We start from the raw sequence: 18,170 nt of genomic DNA, 5'->3' as shown, positions 1-18,170 counted from the left end.
CGGCAGGCGGACTCTCAACCACTGCGCCACCAGGGAAGCCCAGTAATTTATTTTGATGAGGCTGAATGAATGACTAAATAACCTTTCAAATTCCATCTTCATGTAATAGTTCAACTCTATATCCACCCTCTTCTCAGTAGCCACATTGAAGAGAAAGTACACAAAGCAAGTAAGGACACTTCTTGGATAGATCTGGTACAGGAGAAAATGTTTTTATTTAGATACTGTTTTCAGGATGGGAGGAAGGTGAAGCTGACTAACATGGAGGGTCATGAAGAGATGACGCCGTTTAGTTGTCAGCGATAGTCTTCTGAATCCAGTTCACGTAGTTGCAGACCTTAGTGTAGACACCAGGTTTGCCTTTCAGAGCGCAGCCATAGCCCCAGGAGACAATGCCCTGGAGCTGTCCTTTGCAGACCACAGGGCCACCAGAGTCACCCTGGGCAAGAAGGAAGAGCCAGTTAGAACTCACAGCTGTGCCCAGATGGGAGAAAGGCTCAAAGGTGTTCCTCCTTTACCCGGGGACCACCTTCCCAGGCTGCTGACCCTCCATGAAGCCCTTCTCTTTCCCTGGAAAACCAACCCTCAGTCTCCATACTGGACCCCTATTCTTTCCCCTCCTTTGAACTCCCTCTTTCCTTAGTTGCAGGGCTGTAGTGCCAAGAAGAGGTGGACCGGGCAGTGCAATGCTGCCCATCTAGCCCTGCTCCTTTCAAAGTTTCCTTCTGCTCTAGCCCTCCTCAGAAGCCCGCCTGGATGTACTGTTTGCACATGATCTTCTGTGTATCTTTTCCCCTGATCCCTAACCATTAATATGGCAAAATGAATTTATCATTTATCCCAAATCTATCCCTCAGCCCTCATAATCAGCCCCAGGGACAGCTTTTCAATTGTCTGAGTTTCCGAAAAGAGATATGTGAAGCTGAGCTGGAAGGAGAAGGTGTGCAAAGCAACTAACCTGGCAAGAGTCCTTTCCGCCCTCTAGGAAGCCCAGGCACATCATGTTTTTGGAGATCTGTTTGGGATAGGCACTGTGGCAAACGCTGTCAGACAGGATGGGAGCTTTCAGACACTGCAGGAGCTCAGGGAAGTTGGCTGTTGGGAGTGAGAGTGGAAATGGAAGAGGATTACCCATCCAATCTGGGAAATTTCTTTCTCAGTATCTCTCCCCCCTCTTCCCAATATCTCCATTCCTTCTCTCAGATTGCAGGTAACTTCTATTTTGGAAGAACAAGTTATATCTGGAGGGTCTTCCAAATGGTTTTCATCAACAGATTGTTCTCTCTCTGACACTAGCATCAGTGACCATAGATCTCAAATCTAGAGACTTTATTTCTGAAGCGGGGCTATGCTTTGAAAAGTTCCAAATCTCTTAGTCTCTGTTCTGTGTACCTCCCCGCATTTTGGTTCCCTGCAAATCACTAATCACATTTTAGTTGCATACCTGGCAACTTTACCGTAGTGCTTTTTTGTTGTGTTGTCAAGCAGAGGAATGTTACGCATTTCAATTAGTATATTCTAAGACTCCATAGAACCCCACTATTCTCTGGGAACATTGCCTTGAGTGAGAGCTCGGGCTAACTGACGCTGAACACGTTTTTCACCTCTAGGATTCTCAGACTTGGTGATTCTGTTCCAGGTGACACTTACAGCCACTGCTCTTGGTGTTGCCCCAGCCAGAGATGAGACACTGGGTACCAGCAGCTGCACAACGTGTTGGCAGAGGGATAGCGGCTACTTGATTGTTGAGAGTGGCAGGTGGGTCCAGTTTAATCAGCATGATGTCGTTATCCAAGGTCCTTTTGTTGAACTTGGGATGGACGATGATCTTGGCTGCTTTGATGAATTGCTCATTGCCCTCAAGGACTTCAATGTTGTGTGCTCCCAGGCCCACCTTCATTCGGCTGGATTAAAGGGTTACAAGTTCTCTAAGTCTCCAACGTGAGCTCCTTCCCATTCCATTACAGCCCAGTCTTGAGCATAAGCACAGACAGAAGCCCCCACATACACACACAGGTTAGTGTGCACTTAAGGTAGTCCTACCACCTACGGCACAGGTTAGAGGATTCCTTAGGTAGGTGTCACTCCAAGGCCAGACTCACAACCCAACATCTTGCTAGATTCATTAGGTGTAGGAATGGGAACCAAATGATGCCAGTCAAGCAGTGGGAGGTGAAAAGGCAACTGGTGTTGATTAATCTGGTTGGGATTATCAGTTATTGTAGGGAGTCGTGGCAGGCCTCAGAGATATGGCAGAATATTAAGGGAATAGAATGAGTTGTGTTTATCTTTAGGTTGTACTGGAAATGTGTTTTGTTACTTGCATATGCCATGTTTTTCCTGGTTGAGCTATAATGATTAGAGCTGTTAAGGTACTCTAGGTATATTTAATCACTCACTATTTTTCTTGCTATGTCTTTATTGCTCATTTGGAAGGCCATCAGGGAACTCTAAGGGTATCTTTTTGTGGGAAAATCCCTCAATGCATACAACGCCTGGGCCGGTGTGGGGGGGGGGATAATGAGGTCTTGAAATCTGAATGCTCCCCCCTCAAGCATAACTCTGTAGTTCTCCCTGATTGTGCTTTGGCAGGGCTGGGGATGACCTGACCTCAGAGAACAGGGCTGTGAGTAGTGGTTACTTACGACTTGTAGCAGTGAGCCGCGGACACCACCCACTGGTCACTGATGAGGGAGCCCCCGCAGAAGTGGTAGCCGGAGTTCAGGGACACCTGGTAGGGGATGGAATGTGCTTCACAGGTGTAGCCCCCGACAATCTTGTCATCATCATCAGTGGGGAAAGCAACTGACAGAGAGAAGTTGGAGCTATTGTGGAATTTCTACTCAGAAGCAAGGTTTTGCAGATTAACCAGAAAAAACATAGGTCATGTTTTCTTGTCATACATAATCAGGAAACAGTGATTTTAATATAATTGTTTCCAAAATCTTATCGTTCTATACATTTAACACATGTGCTACTTACACTATTATAAGTATCTCATTTTTAATTTATGCTTTAAATTTGATCAATAGACTGATTTTTTTACATATGTCACATACACACACACACACACACACACACACACACACACACATACAAATCAGAGACTCCTTACGTAATAAATGCCTTGAAGCCCGCTACCTGAGAATATAAAGAATACTTTTTACACAGAAGCTTGTTTGCTAAGGAGACATTTAAGTATGCGTTCAATAAAGCTTTGCCGTCACCATGATTGTGTTTATTTGTAGAGTTCAGTATAGGATAAACACCACATGAGGTAACAGAAAGGAAACTTAAATACCACCTGAGAATGTTCTGGCCTGGAAAAAATGGGGAGTTTTGTACTTTTGTTTCCACAATCTCTTCTTGGTTCTCACCTAAGATGTTAACTAAATAATCTCATAGAACATTATAAGGTTTCTCTCTCTAATGTTTCCCCTCATCCCAATTATATTTCCAACATTTTTAATTTATTCAGCACTGTAAATTTTGGACCACTGATTTATTATGATTTCTAAGGACTCCAAATGTCTGGAATTATATGATATATGCCCTGTTGTTCATATATTTTAAAGTAATTTGAAATAGACTTTTTTGATATGTAAATATGTGTATTGAATTTATTTATAACAACCAAATTAGGGAAAATTCTGTAGTAAGTTTGAAGTGTACAATAGTATTGAATAGTATAAAAACAGAAATAGTCATTTCTCTATTTCTTTTCATGATTGCATGACATGTTGTTTTACATCAGAGAGATTTCATTAGTGAAGATGTGGTAAAACCAGCCCATAGCTTTTATTCACGAGAAATAGAGTGTCTTTTCCTGTTAAGATCTCTCTTAAGATGCCCTTTAGTACAGAGGAGACTCAGGCTGTGATACTCACAGCCTCTTCAAGGAGAACAAGATTAGTCTTTAGTCCCAATTATTAACTCCAAGTTCTTATAAAGATCAAAACAACATTCCCTTAACATTGACTATCTTTTCTTTTTCACTCTTACTTCATAGACTGTACCCGAAATTCAGGGCAGATTCTTCCTCTTAATACTTTCTACACTGATCACCCCTGCCCCGCATCATCTTCTCCAGCAAGTGAGATTTAGTTACAGACATATGTACTGTACACTGTTGTTTCAACATCTTAAGCCTCTTAAGTACAGAGATTATATTCCGCATTCATTATTGTCTTCCAGAGTAGAAAGTGCATCCTTAAAAAAGTCATAGACACCTACTGATCACTTATTGATCAAGACTCACCAGCGACTCCCAAGAGAGCAAGAAAGATGAAGGTCGTCATGGTTGCTCCCTGGATCTGGACTAGGGACTATGCTGAAGGGTTTCCATCCACAGCTATTTATACCAGGCTTGTCGTTGACACCCATGGCCACAGGTGCCGGAAATGTGCTTTCTTCACTGGAAAGTCACAAATCCAAATTTAGAATTCAATTCCGTGCCACATTGAAGATGATTCAGCATCCAATTTAAACATCCACTTTTGTCCACTTTTGCAGAGGTTATGGGAATGGAAAAAATGAACCCACCTGGTAGAAACTGTTCCCCATAATAGAAAAGTAAGTTGGAGTAAGGTCACAGATCAGGGCTGCAGGTGTCCTGATTCCCAGAGAAAAAATTTAGGTACTTGGTTGTCACAAGCATGAACTTTTATGCTGAGGATTATCTTGAGAGCTATACCCTTGATGTAATTAACATTGCCTGTTTCAGAATTATATAATTTGTCTTGTAGTAGCTCTGGCCTTGTATACCCATGTGAATGTTTCATTATTGATAGGAACACTTGTTCTCCTAAAAAAAGAAAAACATTTCTGATTTGAAACCACAATAGTTCAAAATAGGAAAGGGAAAGAATGAGAATAATTTATCCTTATCTGAACTTAGTATTTAATAGGCATATGCTAAATACTTAGCCTATTTGTTAAACTAGTAATTCTCAGAACAAGCCTACAAGATCTCTATTATAATTCCCATTTAACAGTTGGGAAAACTGAGGCTCACAAAAATATAAGGGACTTTACCAAAATCACAAAGCAAATACATGGTAGGGTCAGGATTCCAGCCCCGGAAATCTGGCTTCACTGCCTGTGCTCTCAAGCACTACTTAACACTTCCCTAGTCAGTTCACCAAAGTCTGGACACCAAGATAATACGGAGTTCTTGGCCAGCGAAGAGACAATGGGAATTTATTGAGTGCGTACTATAATATGTATCAAACCCTGGGGGTGGGATTTTGATACATCTACTCATTCAGTCCTTACAAACAACTTTATAAGTGTTGTGCTCTAATTTTTGCCATTTTATAGATGGGGAGGTTGTGGCTTAGAGAAGGTAAGAGTTTTTTTCTCATGTTCAGTACTATGAGGTGATCCATACAGAGTTCAAACACAAGCAACCTCACTTCAGAGCCCACGCCCTCCATTGTGATGACCTACACATAATACAGGAATGATGGAATAACATTTATATTTTAAGGCAGGACAAGAAAGGTTCAACATTACATTCTCTCTGTGTCAGGTAATTTTATGCCCTTTCCTTCAATGAGTCTGTTTTTCTTTTGCTTTGGCTTCTCTAGTCACTTTCCTGGTTAATACATCACCAGTCACTGAGGCTGTGCTGTGCTGGCTCTTGACCACTACAATGTGTAGGGAAATTTTACATAAGAACTTCTCCCCTTGAAACATAATATACTAAGAAACTTACGAAAACACTGAAGTAAACAAGGAAATTTTAAATAAGAACTTCTCCCCTTGAAACATGATATACTAAGAAACTTACGAAAAAACTGAAGTAAACAAGGAGATTTTAAATAAGAATTTCTCCCCTTGAAACATGATATACTAAGAAACTTAGGAAAAAACTAAAGTAAACAAGGAAATTTTAAATAAGAGCTTCTCCCCTTGAAACATAATATACTAAGAAACTTACGAAAAAACTGAAGTAAACAATCAGGGCAAATTGGTGTTAGTGAATAGAATGTTCTTCCCTGGTAAAGTGAATCCTGGAACCAGGCTGCGTTTTCCCTGAGAATCTGCTCGAGGGTTCCATTGGTCTGGGGGCATTTCTCTTCTAGCCACATGTGGTTCTCTCCACGTTTCATGTGCAGGGTCAGAAACCTTTTCTTTTTCCTGTAAAGGGCCAGATAGTAAATGTTTTAGGCTTTGCAGGCAATATATATGGTCTCTGTCACTACTACTCTACTCTTGTCCATGAGCAACTCTAAAGAGTACATGAATAAGTGAGTGCAGCCGTGTTTGGGGGGGGGGAGGGGTGTCTGGACTTCAATATCCTCATAGATAAAATGAATACCCAGAGAAAATAATGGGGAAATGGGAGAAGTTAATCTTTGATCCATATATCAGAGTTTTGTTAAAGTGCCAACTTAATTCAGTTATGTCTCTGTCAGAATTCACTTCACATTTCTCTCTCTTCCCATTTGCAGCCATATCCTACCTCCATTCCTCAAGATTAGGCTGGTAAAGCAGGCTTTAATAAAAGGACAATTAAGGGCTTCCCTGGTGGTGCAGTGGTTGAGAGTCCGCCTGCCGATGTGGGGGATGCGGGTTCGTGCCCCGGTCCTGGAGGATCCCACGTGCCGCGGAGCGGCTGGGCCCGTGAGCCATGGCCGCTGGGCCTGCGCGTCCGGAGCCTGTGCTCCGCAACGGGAGAGGCCACGGCGGTGAGAGGCCCGCGTACCGCAAAATAAATAAAAGAACAATTAACTTTTATCATAGAGGTTCTCAGGTATGTAACCTGAGACCCACAGCTGTCAGAACAGCATGCGCAAATGCCATCTTGAAATAATTTGGAAACTTGCCGCTTCTGAATATGATAGTGAGTGGCTAGTGAGGCATTTATTAAGAGAAAACATTCTATTGGATTGGAAGGCAATGAGATTAGGAAGAGAAACAGAGATGGATGAAGGTGAAAATGATGCTGAAGGTCAAAATAGAGCATCATAAATGGAAAATGACAAGAAAGAGGGAAAAATTAGAGTACACACCCCACATTAATTTTTTGACAAAGACAGTTTTCTTTCAGATATTTATATCCCCACCAGGAAAACTTTTTGTGATCTGTCTCCAAGCTCCATCATCCCAACCTTCTTCAATATACCCACCTTGCTTTTATGGGATACATTTCCTAAATCAAAGTACACAGATATCCAAAGAGTTCCATTACTAGGCTCAGAAATATTTTTCTATTATAGTTTTGGAAATTCGGGGATTAGGAAAAACCTAGTAGGCACCTTGAATAGCTCCTGCGACATAGGCTAGTGAGCAACCATTCACAAGTGCTGTAACCCTCAAAACTCTCAGTCATTGTCACTTTGCTACTTCATCCTTGTGAGTGACAGTCATCAAAGTATTTAGTAATCTTAGTAGAGAAGACAGGTTCACATAGGATAAGTCATGTCAAGCTGATCCCATTTTCTTTTGGGTGAGCTCGCTAGATTGAAGAATTTGGAAGAAATTGGGACTAGCATGTCTTGTTTTCAGCAAAGCACTTGACAATGTTTCCATGGTAGTTTTGCAGTTTCCATGGCATTTTTGCAGGTAAGGAGTTGATACATGCTCTTGTAGCTGTACTCCAAGGTAGATTCCCAGCTGATTAACAACTTTTCTCCAAAGTGCTGTCTCAGAGCCCATATGAAATGTAGCAAGAAGTCCCTGAGGTCTCTGATTTGAGATCAGAGAAAGCCATGTAGCTGATTTGCTAGTGACCCAGAGCTGAGAAGAATCAACACCACAGGTGACTGAATCAAGGCACCAAAGATGTAACATCCAATGTAAAAATCTCCCTGGTTTGTCCAAGTAGTTCTCCAATCATTTTACTCTCTTAAGTGCTACTTCCAGACTCAACTTTGACCCACGATTTGATATAATGCCATTCCTAGACAAATGGAATTCAAGGAGATCAAGGCTAATGACAGAGCATCAAGTAACATTGGCCAATCATCACCCTGGGCTCTTGTCTCCTCTCTGCTCATGCATCTTAGCTGTCACCATTTCCTTGTGACCAAGTCCTCATTTGATCACCATCTCCAATTAATGGGTTTCTTTTGTTCTCAGGTTTTTGTGCCAATACCCACTTAGTATCCTAACTCCTTAGAAAAGTGTTCAGCTTTACCAATCTGAAGCCAAACTGTCATCCCCAAGCCCAACCTACTGCCTTCTTCCCATCCCTCTGAGGCTCACAGCCATCTTCATGGGGGGTAGGGGATGGGTCTATTCCTCTCAGTCCTGCCAAAGTAGCCCCAACCCACCTTTTGAGGTGCTGGCACAGGTCATAAAAGGCAAAGAGGGAATGTGAGCTGAAGAAACAAACAAGGGCAGTGATTCCTCAAGCACATCCCCCTCAGGACCAGGGAAGTGCACTGAGAAGACAGGAACCTGGGCAGGGAGACACCGGGTCCCATCCTGTCTGAGCTGAGGAGGGCTTCAGGCCCCTCTGCTGTGTGGTCCTTTGTCTCCTGGGAGCAGGTGAGTCCTGGGAACAGGTGGGACAGCTTTGTCTTTGAACTTCTAGCTTTTTTCATGGAGCTGCCTCAGGAGACTCTCTGAATGTGGTTTCTTAATTCCTCAGGCCCTATGGACACTGGAATTATATTGTTATTATAACTTTTGAATTTTGTTGCAAGATTTGATTTCCTTGTCATGAAGACAGCTAGATTTTGAGCTCCTGAAGCAAACATTTTGTGTTTACATCCCCAGTTTGTAACTCTGTCTCTGGAACGGAGTAGATGCTTAAGCACCTCTTTGCCCCTCGGGCACTTGAGCCCCAGCTACAATATCCCCGCCAAAGGTCATCCAGCCTCTGTTGCAGAGAGGAGATCATGGTATCTCCTCAACCATCCAGTTAGAAAATTCTTCCTTGTGTTGAACCAGGAAACAGTCTATTTAAAGCTCTGACCATTTTTTCTTAGTCTTGTCCCTTGGGAAGATAGAACCAGGAGAGTCATAGTAAGAAAATAAGTGGTCACTAGAGGCCAAAACCAGCAGAAGATTGTGGGTTCTAGAATAGTACAAGGAGAGTCAAGATAAGCCAGGGTTCCAGTCCATTAGAGACTCCTTTACCTCTGTATACAGCAGGGACACATCTCAAAAGGCAATCTCAAAAGTTGTTTCACATTACTGGAGAAAGGCATGCCAGATAGTACTAGCTGAAGCTAGAGGCTAGCTTCATTTTAGACAACCTAGCAGAGCTATTTCTTAGAAAGAATAAATTCGTATAGGACTAGTTAGAGAGAGCTTAAAGATCTGGTTAAACTCCTCTCCTTCAAAAACCCTTTTCCAACTCTGGCAGACCCCAAATGATAACTGTTTTTTCTATATATTCTTTCAGTGCTGGTAAATACAGTTTATACCCCATTATTTTATTTATTTATTTATATTGAAATATAGTTGGTTTACAATATTATATTATTTTCAGGTGTACAGAATAATGCTTCAATATTTTATAGATTATACTGCATTTCAAGTTATTACAAAATAATGACTATAATTAGATAAGCAACAAGGATATATGGTATACCCATTATTTTACGATCGGTGAAATATATAGTTATTTCTTTCTTCAGGTGCTTCATCTTGATATTGGCTCTGTTTTACTGTCTAGAATATTCACGTACACCAAAAACAAATCTGTATATTCTATGGTTTTTGTTTCTTATTGTTTTATTTCTCCTTTCCACACAGAACCCATTGCTATCAGGGCACTTCTATTGATTCGCATGGAATCAATATGGCTGTTTGGTGACCAGAACATAGCATGGGACCAGTCCTTGAAGAAGCTGAGACTTCAGTCAGGCTCTCAAATGATGAGAAGAAAGCATCTGGTTGTGGTTCTAAAGCCTGGGATCCTAGCAAGATGAACAGGTGGTGATTAGACTGTTTGCTCATCTGGGAGTGTTGGAAGGTAACCCCTAGGGAGGAAATAGTGAAAAGCACGTAGTGGGCTCTCAGGAATAGCTGTTGTTTCAGGCAAAGGGAGTACACCTTTAATATGTCATGCAAGACTGACAGGTAAGAAGGGGGGTTTTGATGGGAAGGAGAAAAAAGAAAATAATTAAGATATGTATATTATCTTGATTGTGGGGATGGTAGAGGTGTTTTCATAGGTCCACACTCCTCAAATGGTACACATTAGATGTGTGCAGTTCTTTTCATATCAATTGCACCTCAATAAAGCTGTTAAAAATAAATAAAATAGGGACTTCCCTGGCGGTCCAGCGGTTAAGACTCTGCGCTTCCAATGCAGGGGACGTGGGTTCGATCTCTGGTCGGGGAACTAAGGTCCCACATGCCGCTCGGTGCGGCCAAATAAATAAATAAAATAAAATTATGGAGGACAACGTGCAGGAAATTTTAAAAAGGAATTGGAAAAAAAAAGATACAGCCTGTGACCTTAAAAAGAGAAAATTCAGTAGGGAAGACGAGTACCCACATGACAAAAATGTGTTATAATAGGAGGGGAAAAAAAAAAAAGGGAAAATCTAGGACTTTTGGAACCAAGAAACTGGCATTGCTTCCTGGAGGACAGGGTGAAAAAAATGAGAAATGCAAGTTGTTCAAAGAAGTCCAGGTAAATTAAGTACACGTTCATTAGCTATAATCATCACCCTGTCTGGATCTGTCTAGAGCGTATGGGAAACAGACAAGGTCTGTGTGAGGTTCTGCAAATTATGCAATAAGCATCCTGTGAAGTGAAATATCTCTGTTGTCAGAGGACTAAACTGGTGCATTTCTTTGTATCTCTGCAGGAAGGAGCCCAGTGCAAGACGACAGAGACCATGCCAAGCGAGGAGGGCATTCCTGAGTGAGTGGGGTGTTGGAGCCCAAGTAGGGTGAGGCCAGCAGGCTGGTGAAGCCCAGCAGATTGAGAAGGGCACCCACACGGGGCAGGGCATGCCTGTTGTGGGGTATCGGAAACTGGACTGCGGTAAGGAGGGTTCTGACGTGGTAGACGCTCTGACACAGGGTCAGACCCAAGCAGAGTGAGAAGGACATTTACAAAGGAGCAAAGGTGGCCATTGCAATGGACAGCTGGGTACCTGCAAGGATCCAATATGTAAATCTATGAAAGATAACAGGAGCCAGGTTTCTCAGTATTGGATAAGGGGATTGCAAATATGGAAAGGCAGAACACTAGAATAAACCTTACAATATTGGAATTGGAAACAGAAGTATTTCTGTAAACTCATGGTTTTTCCATATGCATAGATAAATTTAGAATTAAAGATACATGTAAATGTGTGTACATGTATGTACATATATATATACGTATATTCCCGAACTCTGTCCACTGTGATGATCCTAAAGTAGTCACCCCCAAAGCCCAGATGTAGTGCCCATGTCTTATTTTCTAAATACCATTATCCAATGTATTATCTATGTATGGTGATAGATGGTAACTAGAATTATTGTGGTGATTATTTTGTATAGAAATATTGAATTGTTGTGTTATGCACCAAGAAATAATATAGTGTTGTAGGTCAATTATACATCAAAACCAAACAGGCAAACAAACAAACAAACAAACTCATAGCAAAAGAGAGCAGAGGCAAGAGGTTGGGGAAGAGGGAATTGGATGAAAGTGGTCAAAAGGTACAAACTTCCAGTTATAACATGAACAAGTACTGGGCATGTCATGTACAACATGATGAATATAATTAACATTGCTCTGTGTTATGTATGAAAGTTAAGAGAGTAAATCCTAGAAGTTCTCATCACAAGGAAAGACAATTTTCTTCCATTTTTTATCTATGTGAAATGATGGATGTTCATTAAACTTATTGTGATAATTGTTTCATGATGTATGTAAATCACATAAGTATGCCGTACACCTTAAACTTACAGAGTGCTGTATGCCAATTATATCTCAATAAAACTGGAAGAAAAAACACACAAAAATAAATAAATACCATAATCAACTCAAAGGAACCAGGACTTTGCAGAAACAGCTGATACCAAGACGGAGACAGGGAAAGTACAAGATGAGACTTGAATGTCTTCTTGTGCCATGAAGGAAGGAAATACTCAAAGAATGATGGAGACCCTGACAGGAAGGAAGGTTTAAGAAGGGAAACAATTTCCCTATTTCCATATCTCCTTTGGATAATACTTGATACACACTGAAAAATTATTATTCTATACCTATCCTTTTAAATTAAAGAAAAAAATAGTACCAAAAGCTCACCTCATGCCAGGCAAATTAATTTTTAGCATTTACATTTCAGCCTTGTATCCTAACTTCCATAAAGCCGCCAGTAAAAATACACTAACAGCAACCATACCACATTTGGAACACATTTTTTAAATGGTTAGATTGACTCATTACATATGGTCTCTTACTATTTTCCATTATATTCATTTATGCATTTGTTCATTAAATAAGCATGTATTAAGTACCTGCAAAGTGTTGAGTATAGTTAGATGAGCTGAGGACACTGGGAGATCCCGGCACATCAGCCTGGTAAACGGCGGGGGGGAGTTTACCCTAACTGGCTCATGCTGTTTCAGACTTGGACAGAGGCTCGGAGACCATTATTTCAGACTCTCCCCTCATCCAGGTTTCATGGATGAAGAAATGAGAAGGTGAGAAGATGAAATGATTGAGCCATCTAAAAACCAATTATATTTTAACCTTCCTAAAATACACACTTTAAAACTCTCCAAACTATACATTATCTGAAAAACCTGATTTATTGCTCCTATAAGTCTAGTAGCATTTTGAGGATGAGAACATTGTTTTTTTCACAAATGCTTGTTGAGCTAATTAAAATAGTCTATGTGCTCCATGAGGGTCTGTTTTACTCCCTTCTCTATTCCTAGTCCTTGAACAATACCTGGCATATATAGTACATGTTCAACAAACACTTATTGAAAAATATTTTAAAAAAAGAAGAATATGCTAAGCAAGTGTGTATATGGTGGTGGTAGTTGGCGATGTTTCACCAGCACGTGATACGGTGCTTCAGATGTCTCCTTGCCTGTGTATTTCCCTGCCTTAAACGTCTCTGCTTCATCCCTACCCATCATCTCTGCTCTCAGTGCTCTATCAGGAGGACTGGGGTCCCATGACTGAGATGAGGTTAACGTGCCTCTTTGACCCCTATGAGGAGCTGTGACTTTACTGAAACTCCCGGCTAGAACGGAGTGGGGGTGGTGGGGGGGGGAGGGAAGGTGTGTGGACAGTTGAGAGCACTAAGGTCCATTGCACGTGGCACCTGCCCAACCTCAGTAGCAGTGTATCTGCTATCCCTTTGGCTCGCAGCCCTCAGAGCCTTTTGTTTTGCCCCTGCATCTTCCTCTGTGTATATCTGCTCCATATTCAGGCTCAGCAACCCAAGGAGGTGAGATGCTCCTGGGGATACAGGTTGCAGCGTATTCCTCTTGTATTCCCCTCAGCACCCACTGAGGGGTGCTTCCTATCTAGTTAGCCCCGAATTCCTGGGTCTTAAAATGACATACAGCTGGTTCCAGGGACGGGCTCTGACGACCTGCGCAAGGCAGCCTGTCTGAGTTAAATCAGGATGAGGCTGGAAGTGGATGGTCCCGCATCCCCGAGAGGCAGCAAGGGAGGATATCTGCCCAAAGTGGTGGTGAAGGGATGTGTGTATGAGGGAGGAGGCGGCGCTAGACAGTAGAAAAAGGGAGGAAAAACCCAGTTATTTGTTGGGCGTGGGGAGCTAATTGCAAACAAAGCAGCTGAGAAACCTCCTGGGGAAGCTGGGGCTTGGTGGCAGGTCTCTTCCTCTGCCCCTGCCTCTGTACACCCAGTCCTGACAAGACAGCCCCGACTCACCTCTGCAGGTGCTGGCACAGGGCATGAGAGGGAAAGAGGGAATGTGAGCTGCAGAAACTAACGGGGCTGTGACTCCCCAAGCAAATCCCCTTCAGGACCAGGGAAGCACACTCAGAGGACTGGGACCTGGCAGGGAGACACCGGGTCCCATCCTGTCTGAGCTGAGGAGGGCTCCAGGCCCCTCTGCTGTGTGGTCCTTTGTCTCCTTGGAGCAGGTGAGTCCTGGGAACAGGTGGGACAGCTTTGTCCTTGAACTTCAAGTTTTTTTTATGGAGCTGCCTCATGAGACTCTCTGAATGTGGTTTCTTGCTCCCAGAGGCCCTTTGGACACTGGAATTACCCAGACCCCAAAACACCTGGTGACAGTGTTGGGGAGCAACGGGACCCTAAAGTGTGAACGACATCCGGGACGTAATTCTATATACTGCTATACACAGAATGCTGAGAAGTCACTGGAGCTCCTGTTTTTCTAACAGTAAGCCTCATCCAGATTGAGAAATCAGTCCAAGACGGGAGAGCCATGGGCTAATCCCAACCCTCTGACTGTAGGCCCCCCTAAGACCTCTTACTGCCTTTCTGTCTTGGTCCAGGACAGAAGAACTGAGTTTTCCATTTGGCCACAAGGGGGCACTGTGACTCTCCTGAGATTCAGGGAGAAGAGGGAGGGTCGAGAGAACTCCCTGGATGGGAGAGGGTTGAGAGAGAGTCCGGGTTTGTTCACAACACAGGAGAATGTGGTTTGCGGAGGCTGTGAGTCCGTGCTGAAATGTTAGGGGTTAAACACAGACTATTGGCTTTGTGTTGATCTGCAGGGGTTTTTTTTTCCCTTATTAACAAGAGGTACTTTTATTTTTTTTAAACATCTTTATTGGAGTATAATTGCTTTATAACAAAGTGAATCAGTTATACATATACCAAGGTTCCCATATCTCTTCCCTCTTGCGTCTCCCTCCCTCCCTCCCTCCCTATCCCACCCCTCTAGGTGGTCACAAAGCACTGAGCTGATCGCCCTGTGCTATGCGGCTGCTTCCCACTAGCTATCTATTTTACGTTTGAAAGTGTATATATGTCCATGCCACTCTCACTTTATCACAGCTTACCCTTCCCCCTCCCCGTATCCTCAGGTCCATTCTCTAGTAGCTCTGTGTCTTTATTCCCGTCTTGCCCCTAGGTTCTTCATGACCTTTTTTTTTTTTCTTAGATTCTATGTATATGTGTTAGCATACAGTATTTGTTTTTCTCTTTCTGACTTACTTCACTCTGTATGACAGACTCTAGGTCCATCCACCTCACTACAAATAACTCAGTTTTGTTTCCTTTTATGGCTGAGTAATATTCCATTGTATATATGTGCCACATCTTCTTTATCCATTCATCTGTTGATGGACACTTAGGTTGCTTCCATGTCCTGGCTATTGTAAATAGAGTTGCAATGAACATTTTGGTACATGACTCTTTTTGAATTATGGGAGCCTTAGCATGTGGGTTCATTGTTACCGTGCTTGGTCTTTCCAGGGTCTCCGTGGGAATCACAGCATATGCACCAAGGTCTCTCACTCTAACTGGGTCTGTATGCCAATGTCTTCCAGCTGAGTGTCCTCTGAAATCTCTGCTCAGTTCTATAGCCTTCCAGAACCTTCTAGAGTCCCGCCCTGTGTAGACACAACTGGCCAAGAAAAAAGGTAATTTCCCTTCATGTATTCTTGGGGCTCCCATAACCCAAATCCCAGCTGTCTTGGAATCAGTTATGTCTTTTCTATATATCTTCGAGGAGCATATACTATTACTATTTGATAATGGGCAGTGTTTGAATTTACCTACACGTTTACCATTCCACTTCTTCATTATTTGTTCTTGCAATGCAGACTGTCCTTAGATCATTTTCTTTCTTTGGTCACATCCCTAATTCAGATAATTTAAACTCACCTTTCACCCCACTCCTTGCTTGGGGAAATGCTTATGTTAGCTAATGTTCTCAGGGCAATTGAGCTTTTCACTTTTACTCATTGTTCGGGGTTTTAGTTTAAATTCCATTGCTTTTTGTCATCTGTGAAATTTTGCATATGTACTGACAGCCTAACAATGCAATAAAATTTTATTTATTCATATTTTTCTGTTTTCTTGTAGAAGGGCCAATCAGTGTCTTCTTACTACAGGGAATGGCCATCATAATAATGTTAATAGTAACAATGTTGGCCTTTTAACTAGGGTTAATTTTTGGTTCTTATCTAAGAATGGAATATCTCCAACGGCAGTGGATTTAAGGTCCATCATATATGTAACCTGTTCAGGAGGAGAATATCCAACCCACTTTGCTTAAATTCTAACCCATATACCCTTACATCTTTTTGTTTCGTGGGCCACAGTGAAAAATCTGATAAAATTTATCACATTAGAAAAATATTAGTATTTTCTTCCTGACCCAGCACATCCCTGGGTCAAAAAACATTTCACTTATCAACTCTTGACTTTACACATGGATAACTACCCTCCCTAGTCCCAACATAGATTTATATAGATTCTTGTTATTCCAACTTGGTAATAAATATCTAATATAACAATAAACAAATGTTATAGTTAGCAACTATAGATCATTTCATTTTTGTGTTTATTCGTATCTTCAGATTTTCTAGAATGAAAACTCAATACTGGCATAACAGTATGTTTTAAGAAAACGGATGATATTCCAATAAGTAAGTGGACAAAAGGCATAAGCAATTTATAGTGTGAAGTAGGAAAGACTCATGGTGGATCACGCAAGCTAGTCCCAGATTGGAAAACTGTCTGTGGATCGGATGGGCCTGGTTTGGTTTCTAACATTTTGGAAATGCACGGGGCTTTGGAGATCGTTTGCATTCAGTCCCCATGTTGTAATAGCTGAGGAAATATGCTATCACATTCATGAAGTGATTGAAATACTGGACACATTTCTCAAACTTCATATAAGCTACATTTGATTCCCTAGTGGTTGTCTGTGACTATACTGAATTACCCACGGCAGTAGAATTCTGGGGGTGAACGTGTTGAAGTTTTGTGCTTGTTCCTAGCTGTTGCTCAGTGAGTATTGAACAAGTCAAGATGGTCTATAAGCTGCACAGGGGCTGGGGTAGTATCTGCAGGGCTGCATTTTGTTCATTCCTAAGAATCCAGACGTAACCAATCTCCATTGAGTAAAAATTGAATGTCCTAGGTAAGTGGATGAATGGTATTGTTGCCGACTGTTTTGGTTGTTTCAGGTGCTTCTTTCTTCTTCATGATTTCCTGGAGTTTCGTACCCATCACAGCTGCTCCGGGTCAGTGGAGTGAGTGAGGGATCTGGGCTGCCTGCCGACGAGGGCTGGTAAGAGGCCTGTGATCTGGGAAATGCGCAGCTTTGGCCACAAGGCGGCGCTGTGGCTCCACTGAGACCGCCGAGACTGGGGTGGGGGAGGGGCTGGGAGTGAGTAGAGGGAGGGCGTGAGGAGGGGAGCAGGGCATTGAGGCTTCATGCTTACATCAGTTGCGTGCATCGTTTGCAGACTTCTCAAAGATACTAAACTGAAGTCATTTTCAAATCGATTTCCGTTTGTCTTGCACCGGACGTCTTGCGCTCTTTTACTTGGGGCAACTTGTTTGCTTTAAGCCCAGCCAAGCCCTGCACCCTCAATACAGGGCCAGAGAGTGGCTTATTCCTTGTTATGGCCCCCTCTCAGCACTCTTCCCAATGTCTGGTTCCTGGCTGGCATCACAGTCGTGCCTTTTTTTGTGTGTGTGGTACGCGAGCCTCTCACTGTTGTGGCCTCTCCCGTTGCGCAGCACAGGCTCCGGACGCGCAGGCTCAGCGGCCATGGCTCACGGGCCCAGCCGCTCCGCGGCATGTGGGATCTTCCCGGACCGGGGCACGAACCCGTGTCCCCTGCATCGGCAGGCGGACTCTCAACCACTGCGCCACCAGGGAAACCCCACAGTCGTGCCTTTTTAATGATGAGCACTGGTACAGAAAAGGACCACAGCCTTCCAATCTTCCTCCCTCCATGCAACTGGGCAAAGGGGCTCCAGCCAGCTTAGACACTGAGGGAAAGGACGTTTTAAGTGTTGTCCTGCCTCGGACTGAGCAGGGGAGGAAGGAGATCTCTTCAAGGGGGTATGGTCTGTTGCTGAGAGGGGCTCTTGTAAGGGAGAGGGGACAGAGGGAGAATCTATATAATAAGGAGGGCAGCTAATAGCAAAAGAGCAACTGTCAGAGGACTATCTCAGCCCAGTCCATTCAAGTCCACCTTCTATAAAAATCTATGTAAGGCATAAAAGGGGAAGGAAGAAACATCGCTTGGGGCTGGGGAGACTGACAAGGACACTGACGTCACAGGCAAAA

The 18,170-nt window shown here is 42.8% G+C and overlaps 1 protein-coding gene and 1 long non-coding RNA gene across 2 annotated transcripts; one reads left to right on the top strand and one right to left on the bottom strand.

The window, feature by feature from the left end:
* Positions 1-205: 205 nt before the first annotated feature.
* Positions 206-4,298, bottom strand: LOC113618540 (trypsin-like). Its single transcript, XM_027102758.1, has 6 exons — positions 4,259-4,298; positions 3,142-3,182; positions 2,646-2,839; positions 1,651-1,904; positions 959-1,095; positions 206-439 (listed from the first exon to the last, which is right to left on the bottom strand). Exons 1-6 carry the CDS (start codon positions 4,296-4,298, stop codon positions 290-292), a joined length of 816 nt encoding a protein of 271 aa, XP_026958559.1. The 3' UTR covers positions 206-289.
* A 5,254-nt stretch (positions 4,299-9,552) lies between these two features.
* Positions 9,553-11,312, top strand: LOC113618006 (uncharacterized). The gene is made up of 2 exons (XR_003431848.1): positions 9,553-9,931; positions 10,776-11,312. It is a non-coding gene; the product is annotated as an uncharacterized LOC113618006 (long non-coding RNA).
* The last annotated feature ends 6,858 nt before the right edge of the window (positions 11,313-18,170 follow it).

This window comes from Aethalodelphis obliquidens, unplaced genomic scaffold, assembly GCF_003676395.1.
Source record: "Aethalodelphis obliquidens isolate GAN/ISIS:26980383/991018 unplaced genomic scaffold, ASM367639v1 scaffold5, whole genome shotgun sequence".
Lineage (NCBI taxonomy): Eukaryota > Metazoa > Chordata > Mammalia > Artiodactyla > Delphinidae > Aethalodelphis > Aethalodelphis obliquidens.
This window is presented reverse-complemented; position numbering and strand designations above follow the sequence as displayed.

Bases quoted from the DNA above. Each gene is read 5' to 3' on its own strand.
- LOC113618540 (XM_027102758.1), bottom strand. From the start codon at position 4,298: ATGACGACCTTCATCTTTCTTGCTCTCTTGGGAGTCGCTG. The intron at 3,183-4,258 runs GTGAGTCTTGAT...ATGTCTCCTTAG, and splicing joins TGCTCTCTTGGGAGTCGCTG to CAAACAAGCTTCTGTGTAAA. The intron at 2,840-3,141 runs GTAGCGGGCTTC...GCTTCTGAGTAG, and splicing joins AGTATTCTTTATATTCTCAG to AAATTCCACAATAGCTCCAA.